The 22,970-nt window shown below is 32.0% G+C and overlaps 1 protein-coding gene across 1 annotated transcript; it reads right to left on the reverse strand.

The window, feature by feature from the left end:
* Positions 1-9,256: 9,256 nt before the first annotated feature.
* LOC128171823 (uncharacterized) lies at positions 9,257-15,870 on the reverse strand. Its single transcript, XM_052837605.1, has 7 exons — positions 15,721-15,870; positions 14,064-14,105; positions 13,794-13,842; positions 12,387-12,646; positions 11,863-11,942; positions 11,336-11,691; positions 9,257-11,249 (listed from the first exon to the last, which is right to left on the reverse strand). The coding sequence occupies exons 2-7, from the start codon at positions 14,098-14,100 to the stop codon at positions 10,415-10,417; spliced, it is 1,617 nt and encodes a 538-aa protein (XP_052693565.1). The 5' UTR covers positions 14,101-14,105; positions 15,721-15,870; the 3' UTR covers positions 9,257-10,414.
* Between the last annotated feature and the right edge of the window lie 7,100 nt (positions 15,871-22,970).

Genomic DNA, 22,970 nt, shown 5'->3' on the forward strand with positions numbered 1-22,970 from the left:
AATGACAAAATATTGCTGCGGAAAAAGTTAAGCTTTTGAGCCTTCCTAGCCCCTTACTTGAGGGACCAGTCATATTTTTGATATCAAATAAAAGGTCTCGTAAATATAAACATATTTTGTTCAACAAGTGTTCAAGAATTGTTGACCGTTCAAGTTATATCTGAAACACTGTGTTTAGGGACCGAACCCTTAAACTCCTTAACAGGGCCACCAACCAAAAATTTTGTTTAAAACATAATTCTGAGCAACCTTTTCTCTTCATTGCTTTTCAAAGGGTTGACCTTTCGTACTGTGTGCTTGTTGCATCATCAATTGTCAGAAACTTATTGATGTATAGTTTTTCTTTATTATACCTCTGTGAATATTTTCTATGTAAAATTACAATGAACCAGACAACATTGAAATGGTGAACATTTCAAAGGGCCCCGCTGATGTTATTTAAGAGAATTTTGCTTTGACCTTGACCTATAAATTGAAATTTTTCCAGCTGGCATAGAACTTCTAGATCAATTTCATTCCCCCTAACATACAGGCATTTTTGTGCAATCTGACCAAGATTAAGCATATCTTGGAAATAATCTACAGTCTAAAACTAATTTTAAAAAGATCTGCTATGGCCTTCACATTGACTTGGTTCAAGGTCATTGTACGCCATTCACCAATAAGCTCTGTTTAGGTAAAATATTAGCCAAATAGGGGCTTAAAGGAGAGTATATGTATACTCTTAAAATATATGGATTTTTGTGTGATCTGATATGACCTTGACACTTGATCTACAAATATCATTCGAGGTCATTGCAAATCCTTTGATCAGAGGCATCATGTGGGTGAAGTATGAACCTGATTGGAGCAAAGGGAGAGAAGATATACTCCGGACAAGGATTTTTTTTATATAATTCTGCTATGACCTTCACAGTTTACCTTGAAAATAGGTTCAAGGTCACTACACACCCTTTACTCAAAAGCTCTGCTAATGTGAAGTCTTAGCCAAATAGGGGTTAGTGGAAAGTATATAAGCTCTGAAAAAATGATTTTTGCATGATCCGATATGATCTTCACCATTTACCTAGAAATTTCATTCAAGGTCACTGCACATCATTTAACAATAGAGACACTCTGTGAGTATTAGCCAGATTGGACCAAGGGGAGAGAAGATATGCCCCGGACAGGATTTTATATATATAATTCTGCTATGACATTAACCTTATCTAAGAAAATGGTTCAAGGTCACTGCACATCCTTTACCCAAAGGAACTCTGTGGATGAGGTATGAGCCAGATTGGGCCAAGGGGAGAGAAGCTATGCTCCGGTCAAGCAATCTCGGATGGACGGACGGAATTCAACTGATAACTTAAAGGCGCCCACATAAACATGCTTTTTTATCTAATTTGAAATATTATCCATGCTATATGCCCATGGTGAATAGTCATCAAAACCATTCATCAGCAGAATTCGATTTCCCTCCTTTTTAGTCCCCTACCGGTTTCACCGGAGGGGACTATAGCTTTCCTCTGCGTCCGTCAGTCCGTCTGTCCGTCCGTCTGTCTGTCCGTCCGTCAGTCCGTCTGTCTGTCCCACTTCAGTTTTCCACACTTTTTTTCTTTATGCATTTGAGGAATAATATGAAACTTGCTGAACAGCTTCAAAATGTCAAACTACAGATCAAGTTTACACTTTTGTAGCGTCTGATTGACATATTTTCGAGAAAATTATTTTTTTATATTCCAATTTTTTAATGTTCGGGTTCGTTATCGGTGTGTACCTGAATAAACGAGGTCAGTATGTAGTCAGTAATAATATCGTGCGTTATTGTACCATTCCTTTTCCTGTACCATTCCTTTTTTCATTTCTAACAAACGAATACATTCTATAAAATAGTGTCAAGCATTGTGTTGTAAATTATCGGCAGGGTTTTTTTTTGTAGTATAATTACAATCGGGTTCGTTGTCGGGTTGGGCTGTTTAACTGTTTCGTTCGATTCGGGGTACAGAAGACGGTAAGAAATGATATTGTGCATAACAGTGCATTGTATTCACAAATTTTTACCAGCGAATACAGAATAGACTTGGCGAAATTACAGGAGATGAAATAAAGAGTATTATTTTACCTATTTCCTATTTAATTTCAATATCAACTATATAGTTTTAATTTCCTCTGTTCTTTTATCTCTGATTAAAGCATGACATCTCGTTTACAATATCTCTGAAATAGTTGTGTGCTTGGAACCTTTCATAGAATAATACAAACCGGTAGGGGACGTGTATTGCTTATGCAATACTCTCAGAATGCTTGTTAAACTAGGAACACCTCTGACCTAATCAGATCGCTGCATTAAATACAAAGTTTGATAACTCTAATTTGTTTATCATCAAGAAATTCTGTATCGCTGACAAATAAAGTTTTCTTTGGTATAATAAGATAAAATTAACTGACTATTCGGACAATAGCAAGTTTATTGTCCCACTCCACATCAACTATTTCCCTTGGCTTTGCCTCATTAATAGTTGCTGTCTTGGGGGACAATAAACTTGGTATTGTCCTCATACCCAGTAAATAGGTATATAATATCCCATCCACCTACATTTCATGTTATATAACCTGTGTTTGTAACCTTCAATTTCACTGTAAAGTCAACACAACAGTCATAGCCGCAAGTTTCACAATTTATTCATTTACTGCTTCTCATGTACATGTACTTAAATTTAGGGGCCTTGATATTGCTTACCAATTCCAACAAGAGGGCCTTAATATTGCGTACCAATTTCAACAAGAGACATCCCTCTAACTAATGATAATCATTAAAATTCATTACATGAATCTACGCAACACTGATAAACTTTCAAGTACAGTCACTCTCAATTTTACAAAAATATTGACGGTACTTTATCCGAAACTGTTCCTTGTACCTTTAACTTAATACACTAACATTTTATGAAAAGAAGGTTTGTCTTAGAATAAGAAAGCTAATGCAATTCTGAGAAAAAGAATACCACATATTGCCAATTCAATTGAGGTTTAATAAAAATATGGCCATTTAAGTGAACCCACCATTTCCAATTTCCTTTAGTAAACACAGATTTATAGGGTTCTCCATAGTAAAACATCTTTACCTGACCTTTTAGAGGTCAATTGTTGTTCAACCACCTTTAAACAGAAACCTTATTCAATACAACATACATCTACATGATATAATCATGATAAAAAGCTTCACATCACTTAGAAATGCCCTTACATGTATACCCCCCCCCCCACCCCCATCTTTTGATTTTTACAAAAAGTAATGGTTTGAAATGTTTTACCTCATTTTACTTGGTTTATACTTTAAAACTTGTGGTAATTTTCTTGAGTCATTTCTCACACATATTTGAAAACAATCATCAACGATTCTAAAATTTGATCTTTATTTGTTTATTTTATGATTTGTACCATTTTAATTAACAAAAAGAAAGCTGTCCTGCTTGTGATTTCTTGTTTTCATGAAAAAAGTAAGCTTACAATCATATTTAGTGAATATCTAATCTATTCTGACTTCTAGTCCTTCTTACCATGCTAAAACAGTAAGTTATAACCTACAAGTTAGACATCTGCCTTAAATTAAAATTAAATTCAAACACACCCAGCTAGCTGCGAGACAGATCGAGTTGATTTCCATGAAAAATGTTCAAATTTGACATGTTCTTCATTTTTTTTTATGCATATATACCTTAGAAAGGTAGAAATAGGTTGTTTCTTGTTCATTTCAAAAGTAATTATCATAGCAGATGTTATTTCAAAGTCAAATGTACATTTACATATCCTACATGTAATCTTAATGCATACAATTGGATGGGGGGGGGGGGGTGATTTTTCAATTATGTTAACACATCTTAATATCTTTATGAAATAAAAAAATAAAGGAAACATAATTGCATACTTTTATTGAAAAACAAATTTTCACAACAATTATGAATTTCTTTAAACAGCCTTAATTTTGTTTTTCATAATTTTTTATCAAACACAAACCACAACATGGCATGATGCTTTCTTAAAGTTCCATTATTGTTCTTGCATTATCCGATTTAATTTGAATTACCAGTAAATAGTGTGTAGAACACAAGGAATATGCATGTGGGTAGAGGTGACAGGTTAACCTCAAGAGCTGACCCACTATAATCAATAGGTACCGGTAAAAGCCATGTGGTGCCATGTGGTAACAAGAGTCCGTTTTGAGCTGAAATAAAAAAAAATAGCTGTGTTTGCATAGTATATTAGTATTTCTGGAAAAAATACACTGACCATGCTGTGTAGTAAGTATGCCATATCCCAATACATGACATAACATTTAGGCAATATTAAAAAATATTCTTAGGTATAGACACTTATCAAATTGAGAGAGAGAGAGAGAGAGAGAGAGAGAGAGAGAGAGAGAGAGAGAGAGAGATTTTATTACTTGTAGTGCAACAGTCAATATCTCAATTCGTAAATTACAAAGGAATATTACCCATCCGAACAGCGTCAAAGTACATGTATTAGCTTCTGGTATACCATGTTTTATTAATTCTACTGGTTTGGTTTTTTTTTGCATATAAATTTAGCAAGGGTTTTGTTTCTTTTCTTATAAATTACATGTTTTATAATATACTATGTGTAATAAGCATAAAACATGTATGAGTAAACTTAAAAAAGAATTTTTAATAGATTATATTTCACAGAATGTGGTACATTACATGTATGTCAATCTTTATATTTCGTGCGCCATAAATTGCAAGTTTTTTTTTTAGATTGCATGGTAGCTTTATATGTTCTAACCCAAATTTTCTTCATAAAACTACAGCTGTATGTACCACATATATGTTTTGTCACAAGTATGTAAATTTTAAAAAAAATACCCGAATTCCAACAGTTGAAAGTACCTCGATGAATTTTTCATTCTCTGATAAGTTCATTGTGTTTTGTCTGTGCATATATTATTAGTCTGCTGCAACAGCAGACAATCAGTGGTAATCTAAATCCACTAATAAGAAAGTTTGTGGTTTAGGAGCGGGTAAATTGTTTATGCATAATGTGGCTGACACTGACTTGAATGCGACGCTGTCAAGAAAACCACACCAAATAATATCAAGAAACATAAATATTCACTTAAATGTATTTTGTTGTAAAGTTAACGTTTTTAACACTTATTGCATCTTGCAAAACATGTGATGACTCTTAATCATCTGTTATACATGTATATCTGACATATATGTACAAGATGGGAGAAATAATGACGGAACAGACTGGGATTCGAACCTGGGCCCCCTTAATCTCTAGTCAGGTGCTCTAGCTACCAACTGAGTTATCTGGTACTGATATTCAAACCGGTCTGACTGTCACATATATAAAGAATTATTTAAACAATGGTGTCCAATAAAATATAACACTTGCAACCTTCAGTTTTTGTCTGTAATGAATCAATATTGGCGTGCGATCAGTTCTCGCCGAGTACCATTTCTCACCAGTGCATTGTTACGTCATTTTATCAACACATAAAATTATATATGAAAATATGATGTAACAATACACAAGCAAGAAATGGTCCTCGGCGAGAACTGCTCGTACGCCAGTACTGCCAGTAGTCAGATTAAAAAAATAGAATATAAAAAATTACATTTAAAACATTAACAAGGACAATTTAAGTACACATCATAATTGCTAAATAAGAAAAATTATGTGAACTGGTACGCATAGTTCTAACTTGTAACCTACATGTACAAGTACATGTACCGGGTACCCGTTGGTCTGCTAAACCTCTCTAATGATACAATGATCGGCATCATAAAAATATTAAAGTCATGTTTTAACTCTGAAGTATACAATTTATTTACTTGATGTAATGTCTACAGGGTATTCATGTCTACATTTAAAGTCTTCCGCACAAGAATATATCATGTGTTTCTAATTAGACCCTGCTTTGAATTTTGAGTTGAAAATTCACAAACTGTTTTTTTTTAAATAGATAAATTTGGTCATCCTTTCCAGTCTCCCATGAACCTCGAGCGAGAAATATTTGTAACTTCATACGTGATGCACATAACATAAGAAAATCTATGTACTAACCATATTTGTATACTGTATGTATGACTTTCGCCACCTGTGGATTTTGTCAATAAATTCAATTGTAATTCAAACAAAATTCTGTTAAAAAGTAAAGGGAAAAAACAAGTAAAAGGTAAACATTTGGGATTCAACTCTATTAAAAGGATTTATATTGTCTGAACTAACAAAATCTCTAATATGATTATATCTTTGATACTATTTTCCAATTTAATTGAATTTCACCAAAGGTTCTGATATTCTATCGGAATAAGTGGTTTTTTAAAGCAATACATATGACATATTTCATTTTATATATATTCTGTTTAACAATAAAAAATAATCCGTCAGAGTCGGTGAATTTCAACTTGTATTCTCATTTAAAATTTAAAAGAAAAACATTTACGAAGTAAAAAAATCACGATTTATTGTTTTTACATGTTATAGCGAGCGCAGCTCGCCGGCGCGCAGTGCCTGGGCGAAGTGAGCTCTTCCGACAAGGCGTGTGTGAATAGAAAATTTGGACAAGTTGTACATTCATTCAACGGATTCTTTTGGCGTCAGTAAATCGGACCAGTAATGCATTGTTTTAATCGTCCCAGTAGTTCCCTGTTATCAGGGCAATTTTTATCACTTCACACTCTCACGAGAATCAGCAAGACAATATAAAAACAATAACGATGTATACGACATTCAGTCATTGCTACCTCTAAAGTTCATTCAAATTCATTTACGTTGCTAATTTTATTTTTATTGATTTAATATAATTCATTGTTCATCACATGCTGTGCTCGCCCCAACGGTCGCACCGTAAAACATATTAGGTTCAAACATTTTGATATAATCTTTATATTCCACAAGTGAATTCCTTAAAGCTGCTTGGTCCGATTTTATTCTTTCCACACACGCAATTAGGAAAATCAACAATATTTCCTCCGTGTAAATCATAATATAGTAAACAATTGTGTCCTAATTTTGTATGAATGAAGAAAATATTTAGGAATTTTTGAATCACTGGTGTTATTCGAGATGCTTCTGCGAAACTGGCGGAGGGATGTTGATTTTTTGGTGTCTGAATTTAGTGAGTTTTATTTGCTTAAAGCATCGTGAATAAATTATTTTTTATATGTATCATACTTAAATCTAGGAGGTATATAATTGTCTTCATATCGAGTACTGTAGCGAGAATTATCAGAGACATAACTTTAAATAAAAGTCATAATGTTCAGACAAATTAAAATTAACCTGTGTACATTTTGTTCGCTAATATTTCTGAAGTTCGCTTTGTTTACAATCGATGCATCTTGCAGGATGAATACACCCAATTATTCGGGGGACAAAATTTACTTTGAATATTTCTTTCTAACTTTAAAAGGAGACCGATTCTGCTGGTGTAAATAGGAGAAAGTCCATAATTTTTTATGATAACTGGTTTGTAAGATAAATTTGTTGATAGTGTAAAAACCGAAAATCGGACCAAGCAGCTTTAATGTTGTTGTTTAGTCTGCCAAAAGAGAAATAACTCTTTAAAGTTTTTGGATCTATACGTTACGGAGAAACATCATGTGAAGAATCAGTAGCAGTTCTTATCATATAATCTACAATATTTTTTGACATAACTCGATTTCATTCATACAGATGGTATATATTTTCTAAATCAAAAGCTACATTTTATTTCTCAAGACACAATTGTCCATTATTTAAGATATCTCGAATTGTGTATTAATTTTTTTTATCTATGATTGGTATTGTATCAGATATCGTTTTTAAAATATATTGTTATTTTACAAAGAATTGAGAACAGAAGCTATGTCTAGCCGCCTAACTTAAAGTGATTTTTTTTTTTATAATTACCCTGTTTAATTTGTTTTTGTTTTAATATTGAAAACATGTATATATGTTTTCATTAAATATGCATAACTTGGTCAAACAAAACAACTTTGTATTTTGGGTTAAAATAGCTGATTTCTTAATATAATAGAAACTAACGCAAGACGGATTAGTTTTAACCCCCCCCCCCCCCCCCCCCCCGTAAAACACAACAACCTTTATTAAAGGGTTTCATAAATTGTTATTTAGCATAACCATACCAAAGTTCCGCTGTTTCACGGGGGGAGGGAGGGGGGCATATGTCTACAGACCGAAGTACATTCACTAGAAGCATTTAGCTTTGTAATGTTTCAAAAACCAATTTTAAAATATGAATTTAAGTGAAAATTAACTTTAATATCTAACCTACACATGTGATTATTGATTGTGAGGGAAATATAAAGATATATTACCCCATGGAAAATCATATTTCCCGAAGGCAACGCCTAGGGGAATAAATATTTATATTTTCCGAACGTTCATGCAGTAAAATGTTTATTATACCGAACGACAGGTAATATTTTAGAATACATTAATTTTTAGTCGTTTTTCGGTTCTAGTTAAACAATAACGTAGTTGATATTTACCGGTTTTTTCTATGTCAGTTTCTTGATATAAATTGAATAAGGTTTTAAACAATTTTTACAAGGGCACCGCAAAGCCGAGCATACCTCGCGAAATGAATATATTGTTGGGGGAAATGTGTTGTTTAAGAATAAACAAGGAATAATGAGATCACAGCGGTAGTATCATTAGTGTAACATTGACTCAAATACGTCTTGTTTGAATTGATTTATGTTTTTCTCAACACCCTTGAAAAACGCCAGATATTCTTTTTAAAGGAAAACAAAACCTTATAACAAAGCAGATTGCAGATAAGACCAACGCAGTGTAATGCTGCTGTACTATACGTTAGTTAAATGACAAAGATGAATGTGTTAATTTGCAATGTACATCCTATACATTTAAATATCTTATTAGAACGATGCCTGTCAACTTAAGGTTATCTCCCAGGGGGTTCATTGCAATAAGGTGTATCATATTTCACTGTTTTGAAAAGACTATTGGAACTTTTATATATTGAAAATTTACCTCAATATCTATGGCAGCAGATATAGGGTTCTACATTTGAACCAATACATTGTGAAACTATAAACAAAAACCATTGGTCTACATTGTAAAACTGAAAAAGAACTTAAAAAATGTAAATTTATCGTCGTGTAGGAGTTCTTATTACAAAAAGGAACACAGTTAACAGTGAAACAAACGATAGAGCATCAAATATTTATTACACATTTATTAATTAAAAATATTATTTAACACTATTGTATAAAAAAGAAACAAGTAACATCCAGTTCTCATCTGAAAGTATTCAAAAGACGTAATGAAAAAAATATTAGTGGGTACTGTGGAATCATTAAAACTCTGGGGGCCAATTTTCGTAGATTGCTTAAATTTTACAGGTTCGTGGGGACATATTTCGTGTATTCTCATATACCTTCAAAAGGAAATATGACTTAATTGCCTAATTCGTGGTGGATGTTAATTCGTAGATGAGAGGTACCAACGAATTCCACGAAAATTGAGCCACCACAAAATCTAATGATTCCACACTATTACATTGATTTGTTACACTAAGATATGAATATGTGTTAATAAAGAACATTTGGTATTGAATAAATTATGTTCTTAAACTGATTTAATAATGTTATATGACATATGTTACATGTCTTGTTGGCCGACAATTCCAGAAAGTTTGTATATCGGTGGCAGGAAAGCCACGGAGTGTTACATCGCCCCTTATCTTCGGTATCATGAATTATCAAAAATCAACATTTAAGCAAAATGCACATCTCTGATATATGTACCTTGGTCCGCAACAAAAATACCCTTCCCGGTTTGAATACTTTGGATGACATGTCCGTACAATAGGGGCACGAATTTTGCACAGACAGACGGATACGGTGATTCCTAAATACCCCGCTGCCAAAACTTTGTTTACGGGGGGGGGGGGTATTAAAACATATAAGCACGAGTCTAATTATGTATTTTCTAAAATGCAGAATTAGAAATTCGACATATCTGTTTGCAGTGGGTTCAGTTGTAAGCCCTTGTAATACAAATGTAACAATTTGACACTATACATCTAGACAGGTGGATCAAAACAAGGCTGCTATTGAAGCCAAAAAGTGATCATTGAAAATAAACAGTATAGATTAATTAATTGATATAGTAATATTGATTGAGATTGAAAAAAAACCATTGAGAATCTTGAACCCCAAACCCATCTCACAAAGGACGAAATTTGCTAAAGATTTTCATAGAACCAAGGGGGCTGACCTAATCAAAGTTGCCGGGAAAATTTTACCATGTTTGTTCCAAAACAAATCCCCGTAATTTTACAGACTCACAAGCTTATTATTGCATTCCATGTTTATTTCTTTCATTAAAGAAAACTCAGTTTTTCTGCATGCACGTATGTTATTTATCATGTTTATATTTTATCAAACTCAATGTTCATATTTTTCTCAGTTGTAAATTGATCTATTGCCTTTTTCAGAAATATCGCAATGCTTTCGTTTTCCGTGATACTGCTGTTTGCTCCTCGATCATCAAGGCTGCCTCCGTAAATAACTCCAATACCATAATATTTTCCATCAATTATTGTTAACACAATAGCGCCACTATCTCCATTCGTGGAGAATGGATTTTTAGGGTCGTCTGATGAAATCGCCATTACGTCTCTGTCAAAAAGTTGAAAATCATTTATCTGTTCAATTGAGCCACTTGTTTTACCTGTGGTTGCTCCATATTTGAACACGTCTCGATAACAAAGACTCCCATAGGGACGTTCTTCGACTGTGATATTTTCGTTAAAGTATGTTCGTTTTAAGGAGTTGATCAATGAGGAATCAATTTTGACTATAGATACATCGTGAATGTTTGCTTTGCTTCCTGGCCAGATACATTCACCAATTATCTCCCCAGTGGATGAACATGCAACATCACCGCTACTGATAACATGCGGAGAGGAAAGCGCCACGGTATGAAATGAATCATTTTGAAGGGTATTTCTTATTTCGCCAAACATGCCCACGGTGCCTTTTATACCAAGTGTGTAGTTGCCAATGTAACCACCACACCTTACAGTACATTGCGGTTTTAAAACATTGCTTAACGGTCTAAAATGGACTTCTCCTTTAAAATTATTTTTGATACAATTTTCAATTTCCGATCTCCTCTCCGTTTCGGTTCTCAAGTGTTCGTTTTCATAGATATGCAATTCATTTCCAAGGAGCCTATATCCAATGACACCCTTTTTCCTTGATCTGTATTAAAGAATAAAATAAGCATAATAACAAACACGAATGAATGATTAATTCAAAACCACTCAGAGAAATAACACGATACGTACGATTTGATAATTTCTAAGCATTGCTTTGTCAAAGGTGATTTGATTGATGCATTTCTTGATCGTAGCTTTTCAATGAGAGAGTTTAATTTGCACTTGATTGCATGGATCTGTCGTGTAGATGTCCGTGTTTCCAAGTCAGATGAAAATGTTTGAAGTTCCTTCTCAAGTACCTTGTAGAATGCTTCGTAAAAAGCCGTTTTGTCTGACGCTGGGGAGATTACATGGGAAATGGGACAGAGTTTGAATCTTTTGCAGCATTCAACTGCTTCATCTCTCTCTACGTCAGAAGTCGTTAAGATGAACACATATGTGTTTGAAACCCTCCTTAAGGCCTCCCGTATTGTTTGCGCGCGTGCCTACAAAGATATAACATTGAAATGAAAAGCATTCCACCTAACATTCGAGCATTCAACATATTGAATTAAATGTGTACTATTCACATTAGTTAAAGCTACGTATATTTATACACGTCTTGAAAATATCTTATAATTAAGTATTATAATCAAAACACATATTAAAAAACAAACCTTGTTCATTGTTTTCCAAAATTGCTCCGAAAAGTAAAAGATGCAAACACTTTTCCGTTCATCATTCATCCCATCGTCCGCTTAAAATGACAAATAATAAAGAATAGTTTATGAACAAAAACAAAACAACCAGATCGTTAAGCAAATGCGAAAGTAAATAAAATGGAAACAGTAAGCTGATTTTGAGGAAAAGAATTCAAAACAATCATTTTTTCCTAAATCAAAGTTTAAATGTGGTATTTGAATTAAAAAATATTGATGGTTTCTTTAGAAACTTTTTCTTCATGGCATAAAAAAAATATGTAGAGGACTTTCGTGCTTTTTTATCACAAAGGCGAACATATACGTTTTCTGATATATGTTTTATCAGTTAAAATTTCCATTATTGTTAAACCCAGGAATAGATTTCAGAATATAATGGAGGTAAGTTCAAAGCCCGTTTGTATTTTTTTTTTTATAATTCACATATTTAAAATAAAAACAATGTAAACAATGCTTTAGTTTTTTTAAGAGTGGAAACCAACTTTCTAACAGTCTTTCAAGTTGATAAACGTCAAAGCCAACGATTTTTAAACAGTCGTTTACAGTCCTTTCATCATCTTCGCATACAAGTAGTAGTCCATTTGTTGGTTTCCCGCCATCTTTCAAACTGCATTTCTCTTTTGCTTCGTTCCAAAGAATTCCGACTTTCTTGGTAATGTATCTAAAAAGATTCAGCTGAGGTGGTCCGAATTCAAATATGATTTTGTAAGTTTGTAGGCTGGATACATTTTGTCTTCGTGGGCTTGATGAATACAAAAGAAATTAGAACTTTAAACCGTAATCGAGCCAACATAAACGATTCCGAATAAATAATGTTGAGTTATATAATTTTCTATGACACTGTTTTCTTGAGTAAAATAACAAGTTCATGCTTAATATTTCTCATTTAACACAGACGTTTGGTTTTAACTGATTTTCGAACATTTATTATCTAAAATGTTATATGACTAGACAAAAATAGTCTGGAAATATCAAAATTTTATCTAATAGTTTAAAATAAAGTTTCCCTACATAAATATTAAACATAAACGCAGAGCAAGATCTGTTTAATACACTCTCATGCTAGGAGTCTGCTAAAATGTTCATCACAAACACATACGTCGTTGAAACAAGTTTTGATTGTAGCTTCGAATCGCAGAGGTATACGCCGCTTTAAATAAATTCACGTACTTAGCCTGCTTTAAAATATATGTGACTGTATAAAGTGTCATTTGTGGTGTTAGAATGTTAGTTGCGGAAATATAATATCGTCATTATCTATTCATATATATAACCTGGTAAATGTATCGTTTATAGCCACTTGATTCTCCCATGGAATCTCTTTTGCATCACATTCTATCATATGACAATGTTAATAAACAAAGGATTTAGAAATGTCGAGCGGGTTTTAAAGGGTAGCAATAAATGATAATCGGCATTATAGCAAATGTTACCGGAAAACAGGAAATCTTTTTGAATGAAAGATAATTTGAAATTAAACATTCAAATGCAAACATTGTCGGAAATTGTTTGTTTGGTTTTTTTTTTTTTTGTTTTTTTTGTTTTTTTTTTTGTCATTGCTAAGCTTTGTCAACCAATGAACGAATGTCGGAAAGGACGAAGTACTGAATACTTATGAGACCGAAGTTCAACACGTACAGAACAGTTCAGAAGCTATTTTATTATAAATGTACAGTAAGAATTTGTAGGGTCTTAGGCTCGTTTTTTTTTTTGTTACAAAGTATGTAATAAATGTAATGTAATTAAAGATAAAAAAATGATTTTATAACTCTACAATGTATTGAAAGATAAAAAAAAAAAAAGTTATATGATTAAGTGTCAATTTCAACAACAACCAACTATTTATAGCTACACGTGTATCATATATACGTATATATATAAACACTTACCTTCTACTTTTTCTTTGAATTTTGTGTGGCACTTGGAGGTTTACTAATTCTTTAAAAAAACAAATTAATGTAAATATATGTGGAATATATATGTCCACGTTCATAATGCAAAAAAGAGAAAAAAGAAACCAGTGAGGTTAGCATGATGTCAAAAAATATATGGACTGGATCAAATGATTATTAATTAAAACTTCAAATATTGTATAAATTAATGAAAACTATAAGGTGGAAAATTTCATTGAATTCATTTTACTTGCTACAAATCCTTACCGTTTTCAATTGTTCTTTTCATCAAGCTCGTTGTCATTTTTTCTATTATGACGGACATGAAATCAATAATGAAGATTTGATTAAAGTTACAAAACTTTCCCCGGAATTCGCTACAAGTGACATACATACAAAATTACAATCTTATTTTATGTCATATCACATAATATTATGCAGCTTTAATGCTGCAAATGATCTGAGAATAATTCAACAACTAGTATTTTTTTTATATATTAATTATCAATTTTGGTAATGGTCAAATCATTATTGCCAAAAACAAAGCAGACCGAATATTTCATTACATATTATATAGATTGCATAACGCTGTATTAAAATCTAAAAACATAATGAATATTGTTCCTCCAGGCTAGCCAATTATGACTGCGTGTTTAGCTAACTCGGTTGTTTAAAGTAGTTATCTACATACCAAATCTGTAACATAAGAATTCATAACCGAGTGAACTTGTTTCAAAAAGACATTATTGTTTGCATGTCTTTAACAATTTTAAATCTAAGGGAATGTAAACACTCCTTGGTAGGGTAATTGAATTTTTAAAACAAAACGTGCAGCCAACTCAATTTATGTTTTTAAAGCAAACTGTCCGGAAAACAAAACCTGTTTTGTTTTTAAGCAGTTAATGGGAGCGATTATTCATCAAACGTGAGGTGTATCAAGTTTAGGTAATACAAACACTTTTAAGAGGAAAAAAAATTTCCGGCTCAAAAGGAAGACCATAGCGTCATGCTACCAAATCAATATTATATGTTTCTAACAATGCAAATAAACCTCTTTAGATAAGACTAAAATAAAATGAACAGAAATAGTTATAAAAAGGGAAATATATCAAACTAGCTAACATGTTTGAGTAAACATATTCACATACCAAGAGCAGTTTTGTAAGTTGTTTTCGTGATCAGTCATTACATATCAGACCAATTCAGTGGCTCTAAAATCGTATTTATCCTTATGCGAATAACTTACATGTATGTTATACAAAAGGTAATAAAAACTGCAGTTAAAATTGTTTGTTATATATGCAAACTCGCTTTATGAAACAAATAAATAAAAAAAACCATAAAACTATCTCTCCTGATACTTAACTATGTATTTTTGCGTTGTTATATCACTTGCTGTTTGTAAGAAACTAAGAATATGAAGATGTGTAACGGAAAAATATAGAAACGTGTTAGTTTAAACATGCACAAATGACATACATTTTACACATATCTTTCTAATTTTGACTCTTATTTCAATTTAAACCAAAATCTGTAACCAAAAAAAAAACCACCACCTAAAAACCCTTAGAAACATTGAAAAACTTGTAGGATTTTGATTTGTTTTTAAAAATTCTTAAGAGACATTAAACAGATTTAAATAAAACAGTTTAAATGATTGCTATTAATGATATTAATAAACTTGTAATAGGTGTAACGAATGCCATTTTTAGTATTTTACTAACAAAATTATTTATTTGATTATATATGTAATACATAAAATTTTATAAATAAAAAAAAAATGAAAGAATAAGCGTTTGATCAATTTTGATACTAAACTAAAATAATCAATTATGATTAGTAACTAAAACTAATGATTCAAATGTTCGATAAAACAAATTAATATGAATCAACAAATGACAATAGATAAAGAAAAAAGTAATACCTGTTAGTTGTGCTTAGATGTTATCTCCAGAAGAAAAAATCGTTTTCGTTCTAAAATACTAATATCCCAATCACAAGTACCGAGAATATGTGCGAGTATGTGTCGATTTAAAATTTAACTTAAAAATGGGTTTATTTACCTGTCTGTTTAAGCAATATGCAGGAAGGTATTTAAATCTCTGATAATTAGTTTTTCCCGTATACGCATATATGACGTGTAGTACTTTAACCTTGTCTTTGTGTGTACACTATTAAGTTTCGTACGTTCTATTTCTGTATGTTTTAACGAATTATAAAGGACTGTAAATGAAGAAAAAGTTACCTACCTTTACGTAAAAATAGAGTTTTAGATTTTTTAAAAAGTCCTTTCGCAAAATGGCAACCATAAATTAAATATAACCTAAACAACCGAGAATAATTGAATAAAGAATAAAATAAGTTGCTGTCCTTTAAAAAAGGACTACTACAATACGTGGACCATTTGCATGTGTTTCCAACGAAAACGTGAAAGCCTTACGATTATCAAAGTTTCCACCGACTCTAGCCGCCTACTTTTAACCACTAAATGTGTACGATGGATTACGAATATTTATAGCCCTGACTTTTTATCTCAGAATTTTAAGGGTTCATATTATAAAATAATTATGATCCATCTATTGATTAGGTCTGCATGTATAGTATCAGGCATTTGGCGAATTCTACTATTTGCGCACAAATTACGATTCGCACTACCTTGTTATCTATGCAGTGACAGCTTTGTTTAAATCAATTTCATATTTTGATGCATTTTTCTTGAGATTTAAACTTTTATACAGTGACATAATTATTTCATAACACTAAAATGTTTAACATTTTTTAATCGGGAAGAACTCTAGCCTCGCCTACTATAAAAGTAAAGTTGCATGTGTGTACGGAAAACAACAAAATATTGAAAATTATGCTTTTTGATGCATGTTGTAGTTTCGGCATAACATTAATTTATTTTATAATACTGACAGTTTATATCACATGCCGTTTATTTCTTTAAAAGGAATACTTTGTTTCTGTACTAACTACTGTTTACCGACAACTTTACAATTACAGCGCCTTTGAACTTATGTGTGCAATATGCCATGGAATCCCGATCCCGATTCAGATAAACTTGTGCTAGCCTGGTTCTCCGAGCTTCCCATTACGCACAGGAACCAGGCTAGCTCATGCGCAGGCTGAATTTTAGCCATAGCATCCGGTTTAACTTCGCTTATATATTTTCTGCGTGGACCTCAGGGTCCACGCAAAAAGCGCAATTGTTGATATCTGCTTAAGTATGTAAGTATACACCAAACGTAAAGATCACTATGATTTGTTTTGAGATAATTTGGCAGCTTTATGAAATTAATTTATATTTTCATATTTATATTCTCACATCAATACAGGGAAGTAATTAGTAAAGCTGTTAGCCAAAGGCAGCTTGTTGGACTAGGTTATCATTTTGTAAGTCTAACACGGAAAAACAAGAAACGTTAGGTTACACCCTTGGCTACTGAGTAATGTTCAAGGAAATTATTGTGGTATAATAGGTTAACCAGAAATGTTTACATATAATAGTTTTTCAACGAGTCGATTTGACCTAACGTTTTTTCATACAAAGCACGTGAAACACTTGGTTACTTTTTCAAATGTTGTAATACGGTCGTACATCTCAATTTATCAACGCTCTTGATGTTTGTACACTTAACAGACCATTTCAAATTTTTCGTAACAAAGCGCTATAATATCCTCTTAAATTGCGCAATATATTCACTTTGTTAAATGCATATGCTTGATATAACACTGCAAATGTTGACAGAGAAAAACTAAAAGTGCGTTAAGATTACTAAAGGCAAATGTTTTTTGGTCACCTTAATAATTTTTATATTGATTTTTTCCTATCAAAGTAATGTTTTGTAATGACGTTGTATTGGTCAAGTTCACTGTTGTCTTGGTCTAAAAAAATGTTTTATTATTTCCCCATTTTCCTGTAGAATAGATCAGGCGCAAGCGTATGCCTTTCAAAAGTATTTAAATGACTCACCGCTTGTGTTTAACGTTGAGGTGCATGCGTCTACTTTAATTTTTTTTTAATTTGGTTTAATCGTTTCACTTAGATTGATTACAAATTTATACATGATCAAAATTTAGTTAGAAACAATTTCGATCATAAACTTGATTTTCAAAAATAAAACATCCAGTCGACTAAATAAAGTATATATAAGTAGTTTCTTTCACAAAGAATGTCACCTAAAAGCGTAGCGCAGTGGGTTAGAGCTACTACGAATCTGTAGTAGCTCTACAGGAGCTACAATATGTAGGATTGTGAAAAAAGAAAAAAACATTACCCGCCTTTAAAGAGAAAAACAAATGATTTTTTAACAATAAAATATTGTTCACCACTCATAGTAAATTATAAAAAAAATTTCCACAAACTAACAACAATCTATCGATTAATGACTTAAAATAAAAGGCGATCGAAAGTACTAAAATATACAAAACGGTACGTGGGTAGTATTTTAAAGTATAGAGGGTAAAAAAAAACCATTGGTCGAAATATGTTTACTTATCATATGACTTATTATTGTCATTCTTATATATTCATATTCAATGCAAGGTAGTCAATAGTTAATCTGTAAGCTAGGTGCAGCTGGGTGGACTATAATAAGTATAGGACAAATCACACAAAGTCAAGTCTCTTGAACTGACTACCTTTTAGGTACACCTCTAATTACTCAGTCATGTGCATGAATATTATTGCTTATTTATCAGTTAAAGAGTGTTTATATATAAAAAGAAAAAAATATGAATTACATGTACGATCTAAATGCCTTTAGTTATATTACTGGCTAGATTGAAGTCTGACTGAGTAGGTCACATTAAATAAACCATCCCCTTATTTGAAAACAAAACATTCAATCTTAGCCAATTTAATGCATTGACGTTAAAATTGCGTTATGTAGGGGTAACTTAGAAATAATAATCCTACGGGGATCAGGCTACGCATTTAGCTCACCTCAGCCCTTTATAACTTAAATTTATTTTTCCTATCAAAGTAAACCGTTTTCTATTGCACTGTGTTGGTGAGGTTCCAGGTTGTCTTGATGCCGATAGATGTTTTGTTTTATTATTTCCCCATTTATGAGATGAGGTTGGAGTATAATTGATGTATGCAATTCAAAAGTATTTACTTTAATAAAGAATGGAACATTTTGACAGAATAAAACGTAACTTTGTAAATGCAACCATACAAATGGCATTATAAACGATATCGGCACTTTAACCTTCGCAGTGTCCAAAAACCAGTCTGTAAAACGTGGGGTGAAGTGTGATCAAAATCTAGTTTACGCTTATAAAAATGTGTATATATTAATACAAGACTTAAAAGTATAACTTAAATTAGTTATATTAAAGACATCGCTTCCACACAAACGAGACGGTAGACATGCATAACTAAGCTAAATATTCAACATATTTTCTTTGATGAATAAGACAATGTTATTAGTGAGAACTGAAATGCAATAATGCGATTGAAAAGAGAAAACTCACATGGTATTGCCTTTTTTGAATGAAAATGTTTTAGAGCATAAAGATTTTACTGTACCTGTTATTGTAAAATTATTTAATAGAATTCTGTCGTCAGTTGTTTTCCAGATCTGTAGGCAAAGTATATGTAATACCTGAACTTAAGAAAGGGGATGCATCTGATCCCAACAATTATAAAGGAATGTCTTTAAAGATGTTTTTAAAACAATTTTCTCAAACTTAAAGCAGAGCAACAAGAATCTCTAAAAAGATAGAGATAAGATCAGGTGCCTAGGAGGAGTAAGCATCCTCTGCTGACCAATCACACCAGCCGCGTGCTCTTCGTCGTAATCGGGAACAGTCATTAGACATTTAGACGATTAATTATGGTCTAACACTTAGTATGAAAAAAACCTCAGTCAGCATGCAACTCAGTGGAGGATTGTATTTGCTGTCAAGGTTGTTGTTATCAACCATCGAATTGACAAAAAGATGACTTCAAACGAGACTATTGATAATCCTGTTTAATCAACTTGTTTGTCAGTAGCTCGTCTCGTCTAAGCAGGTGACTAAGGTGTTTTGCTACATAAGTAAGGAAAGTTGACTATAGAAAAATGGAAGTCATCACGTTTTTCATAAAGTTTTGTGGCTAGGTTACCACCAATGTCCATTTCCAGTAAAATATCCAAATATGAATCGGATGACGGAGACTCTGTGGTATCTCTTTTTTCAAGTTCACTGCGATAAAAAAAAGTCGACGTATATATGGAAATACCAATTGTTGATTGATAATATTATCATAACGGAAATTTTATATAAAGTACATGAGTTAAACATGGGCGGATGGATCAAACCCAACTTGGGAACCATCAAATAATGTATCACAGTTTTTAAAACAATTATATCATTCGTAAGTAAAGCGAGGAAAAAGAAAACGGTATTGAAAAAGTGATTTAATGAAAGTTGGAAAATAAAAGTAATGAGGTTAGGATAATTCAGCATTCAAACAAAGAAAAAAGTGCATACTGAAAAAATAAAATTGGTTATGCTGATAATAAAGATAACGATAAAGATGATTACAAGTAAAATACAGAAAATGACAAAATTGTCAGACGATATTTGGAAAGGACAATGTGTTAAAATTGATACAATATAATCGAACACAAAAATGTATAGTATATATAAAGGTCATAAAAAAGGAATATGAACAAATGCAAAAAAAGGGATATCGTATTTTGAGGTTGATTTCAATAAATTTGTGCTCATTCATTTTCATTCTTCACCATTTGTTTCTTCTATCAGGGATCCCGCTTTCTTATCATTCTATTTTCATTTTATTACATATTATTGAGCACCTTTTGATTGATTTGTCTTCCTTATTTCTGCGAGAGTTATACCTTTTGTAATGCAATATGAGCATCGACTCATTTATGGGGTAATGTTTCAGGGCAGATTATAATGTAATTGAGTCCATTCTAAACACACCTCCCATCAACTAAACATATGATATATTTCGTAGTTTGATGAATGAAATAATGATTCATTGTCAAAATGTATGTAATAATTTACTACTATATGAAATAGAAAGAAGAACCAATATCAGAACAAATGCTATTAATGCATGAAATAAAGCACGAGATACACGGATAATTACAAATAACTTTGTTTTTTATAGAAGTGTTTACCTTATTTTCATATATATTTAATACTAACGAGGGATTACTTACACAGCAGCAACGACCGATTGTTATTGATAACATCAATTCTGAGGTTAGTTCGTCCTAGACTAATGGTTCATTGGCAGAAATATTTACATAAACAAGCTAGCATCAGCGTCTGTACAAATACATGGGTTAATTTAGCATCACTGATAACTTAAGATAATAGATTAAAACAAATAATACAATATTCATATTGTCTATACTTTGTGTTAAATTTAACCATTCTTTCACATTTAATACCGTTTCAAATAAAATAAGTGTTTATATAACTTGAACCTCTTTTATAACATCAATAGAATTGCTGGGTCCCCCGCCGGTCAAGCAGTATACTAGTATCGAGTCTATCGACCAAGGCTGATTTAGGAACTTGACCAAGGTATTAGTGGTATAAACATTTGGTATAAATTAAATGAAAATCCGTCAAAATTTGTAGACCAAAGTATTAGTGGTATAAACATTTGGTATAAATTTAATGAAAATCCGTCAAAATTTGCAGGCATGAGAGCGCTTACAAGGTCAATTTTTGGATAAAACGGAGTCATTATTGTGGTCAAAGTCCCATAACTCCAACAAAAAGTATCGACCAATGCTGATTTTCAAATTTGACCAAGGAATTAGTAGTATAAACATTTGGTATAAATTTAATGAAAATCTGTCAAAATTTGCAGGCATGAGAGCGCTTACAAGGTCAATTTTGGGATAAAACGGAGTCATTATTGTGGTCAAAGTCCCATGACTCCAACAAAAAATATCGACCAATGCTGATTTTCAAACCTGACCAAAGTATTAGTGGTATCAACCTTTGGTATAAATTTAATGAAAATCCGTCAAAATTTGCAGGCATGAGAGCGCTTAAAAGGTCAATTTTGGATAAAACGGAGTCATTATTGTGGTCAAAGTCCCATAACTCCAACAAAAAGTATCGACCAATGCTGATTTTCAAACTTGACCAAAGTATTAGTGGTATAAACATTTGGTATAAATTTAATGAAAATCCGTCAAAATTTGCAGGCATGAGAGCGCTTACAAGGTCAATTTTTGGATAAAACGGAGTCATTATTGTGGTCAAAGTCCCATAACTCCAACAAAAAGTATCGACCAATGCTGATTTTCAAACTTGACCAAGGTTAGAGTGATATAAACATTTGGTATAAATTTAATGAAAATCCGTCAAAATTTGTAGGCATAAGAGCGCTTACAAAAAAGTGTGACGGACGGACACACGTACCCACGGACGGACGCCCGGCATTTCTATGTCCCCGCTCCGCGTTGCGGCGGGGGACAAAAATTGTTGTATTCTAGCATGTTTTATGAATTGGTTGAATTGATTTATAATTTTTGGCTTACTATTTAATATTTCGGTCAAATTTATTGAAAACTATAGAAAAATAACAAATTAATCTAAATAAAAAGTAACAACATACTTCAAACTTCATTAGTTTATTTTTTTTTAACAATATTTTTTTTATTTTTCATTCTAGCAGGTTTTTTTTTGAATTTTTATTATTTTATTTAATCGGTTCAAAATACGTGTGCTTTGGTTTTCGATATATCATCCTGAATTTCTTCTCAATATTTATGTAACACACAAATCAAGAGTTAATAACATGCTAAATTAAGTTAAATATAAAACGAATGTATACAGATAACGTTATAGAATTGTTGGTACATAGAATTCTTTGTAACATTATAACATATTTTTGTTTATAGTCTCTTATGGTTACTGCTGGGACGCATACTGAGCTTCATGTACAATTTTTCGATGATATTAATTGTATTTTGCTAATACAGTTACTTGATGACAAACAAATAAATTATGAGACACTGAATTAAAAAAAAACTGTCAAATAATATTTATTTTGACAATGTGCTCTTTTCTACGGATGTAAAATACAAGCGTTGGACTTTGATTTTTAAACCTTGAATTCTAATTGGGTTACGACAAATCTAAAAAAAAATTGTTATGGTCAAATGATAAATATCGGTTTTCGTTTAT

This window comes from Crassostrea angulata, chromosome 2 (genome assembly GCF_025612915.1).
Source record: "Crassostrea angulata isolate pt1a10 chromosome 2, ASM2561291v2, whole genome shotgun sequence".
In the NCBI taxonomy this organism is placed as follows: Eukaryota; Metazoa; Mollusca; class Bivalvia; order Ostreida; family Ostreidae; genus Magallana; species Magallana angulata.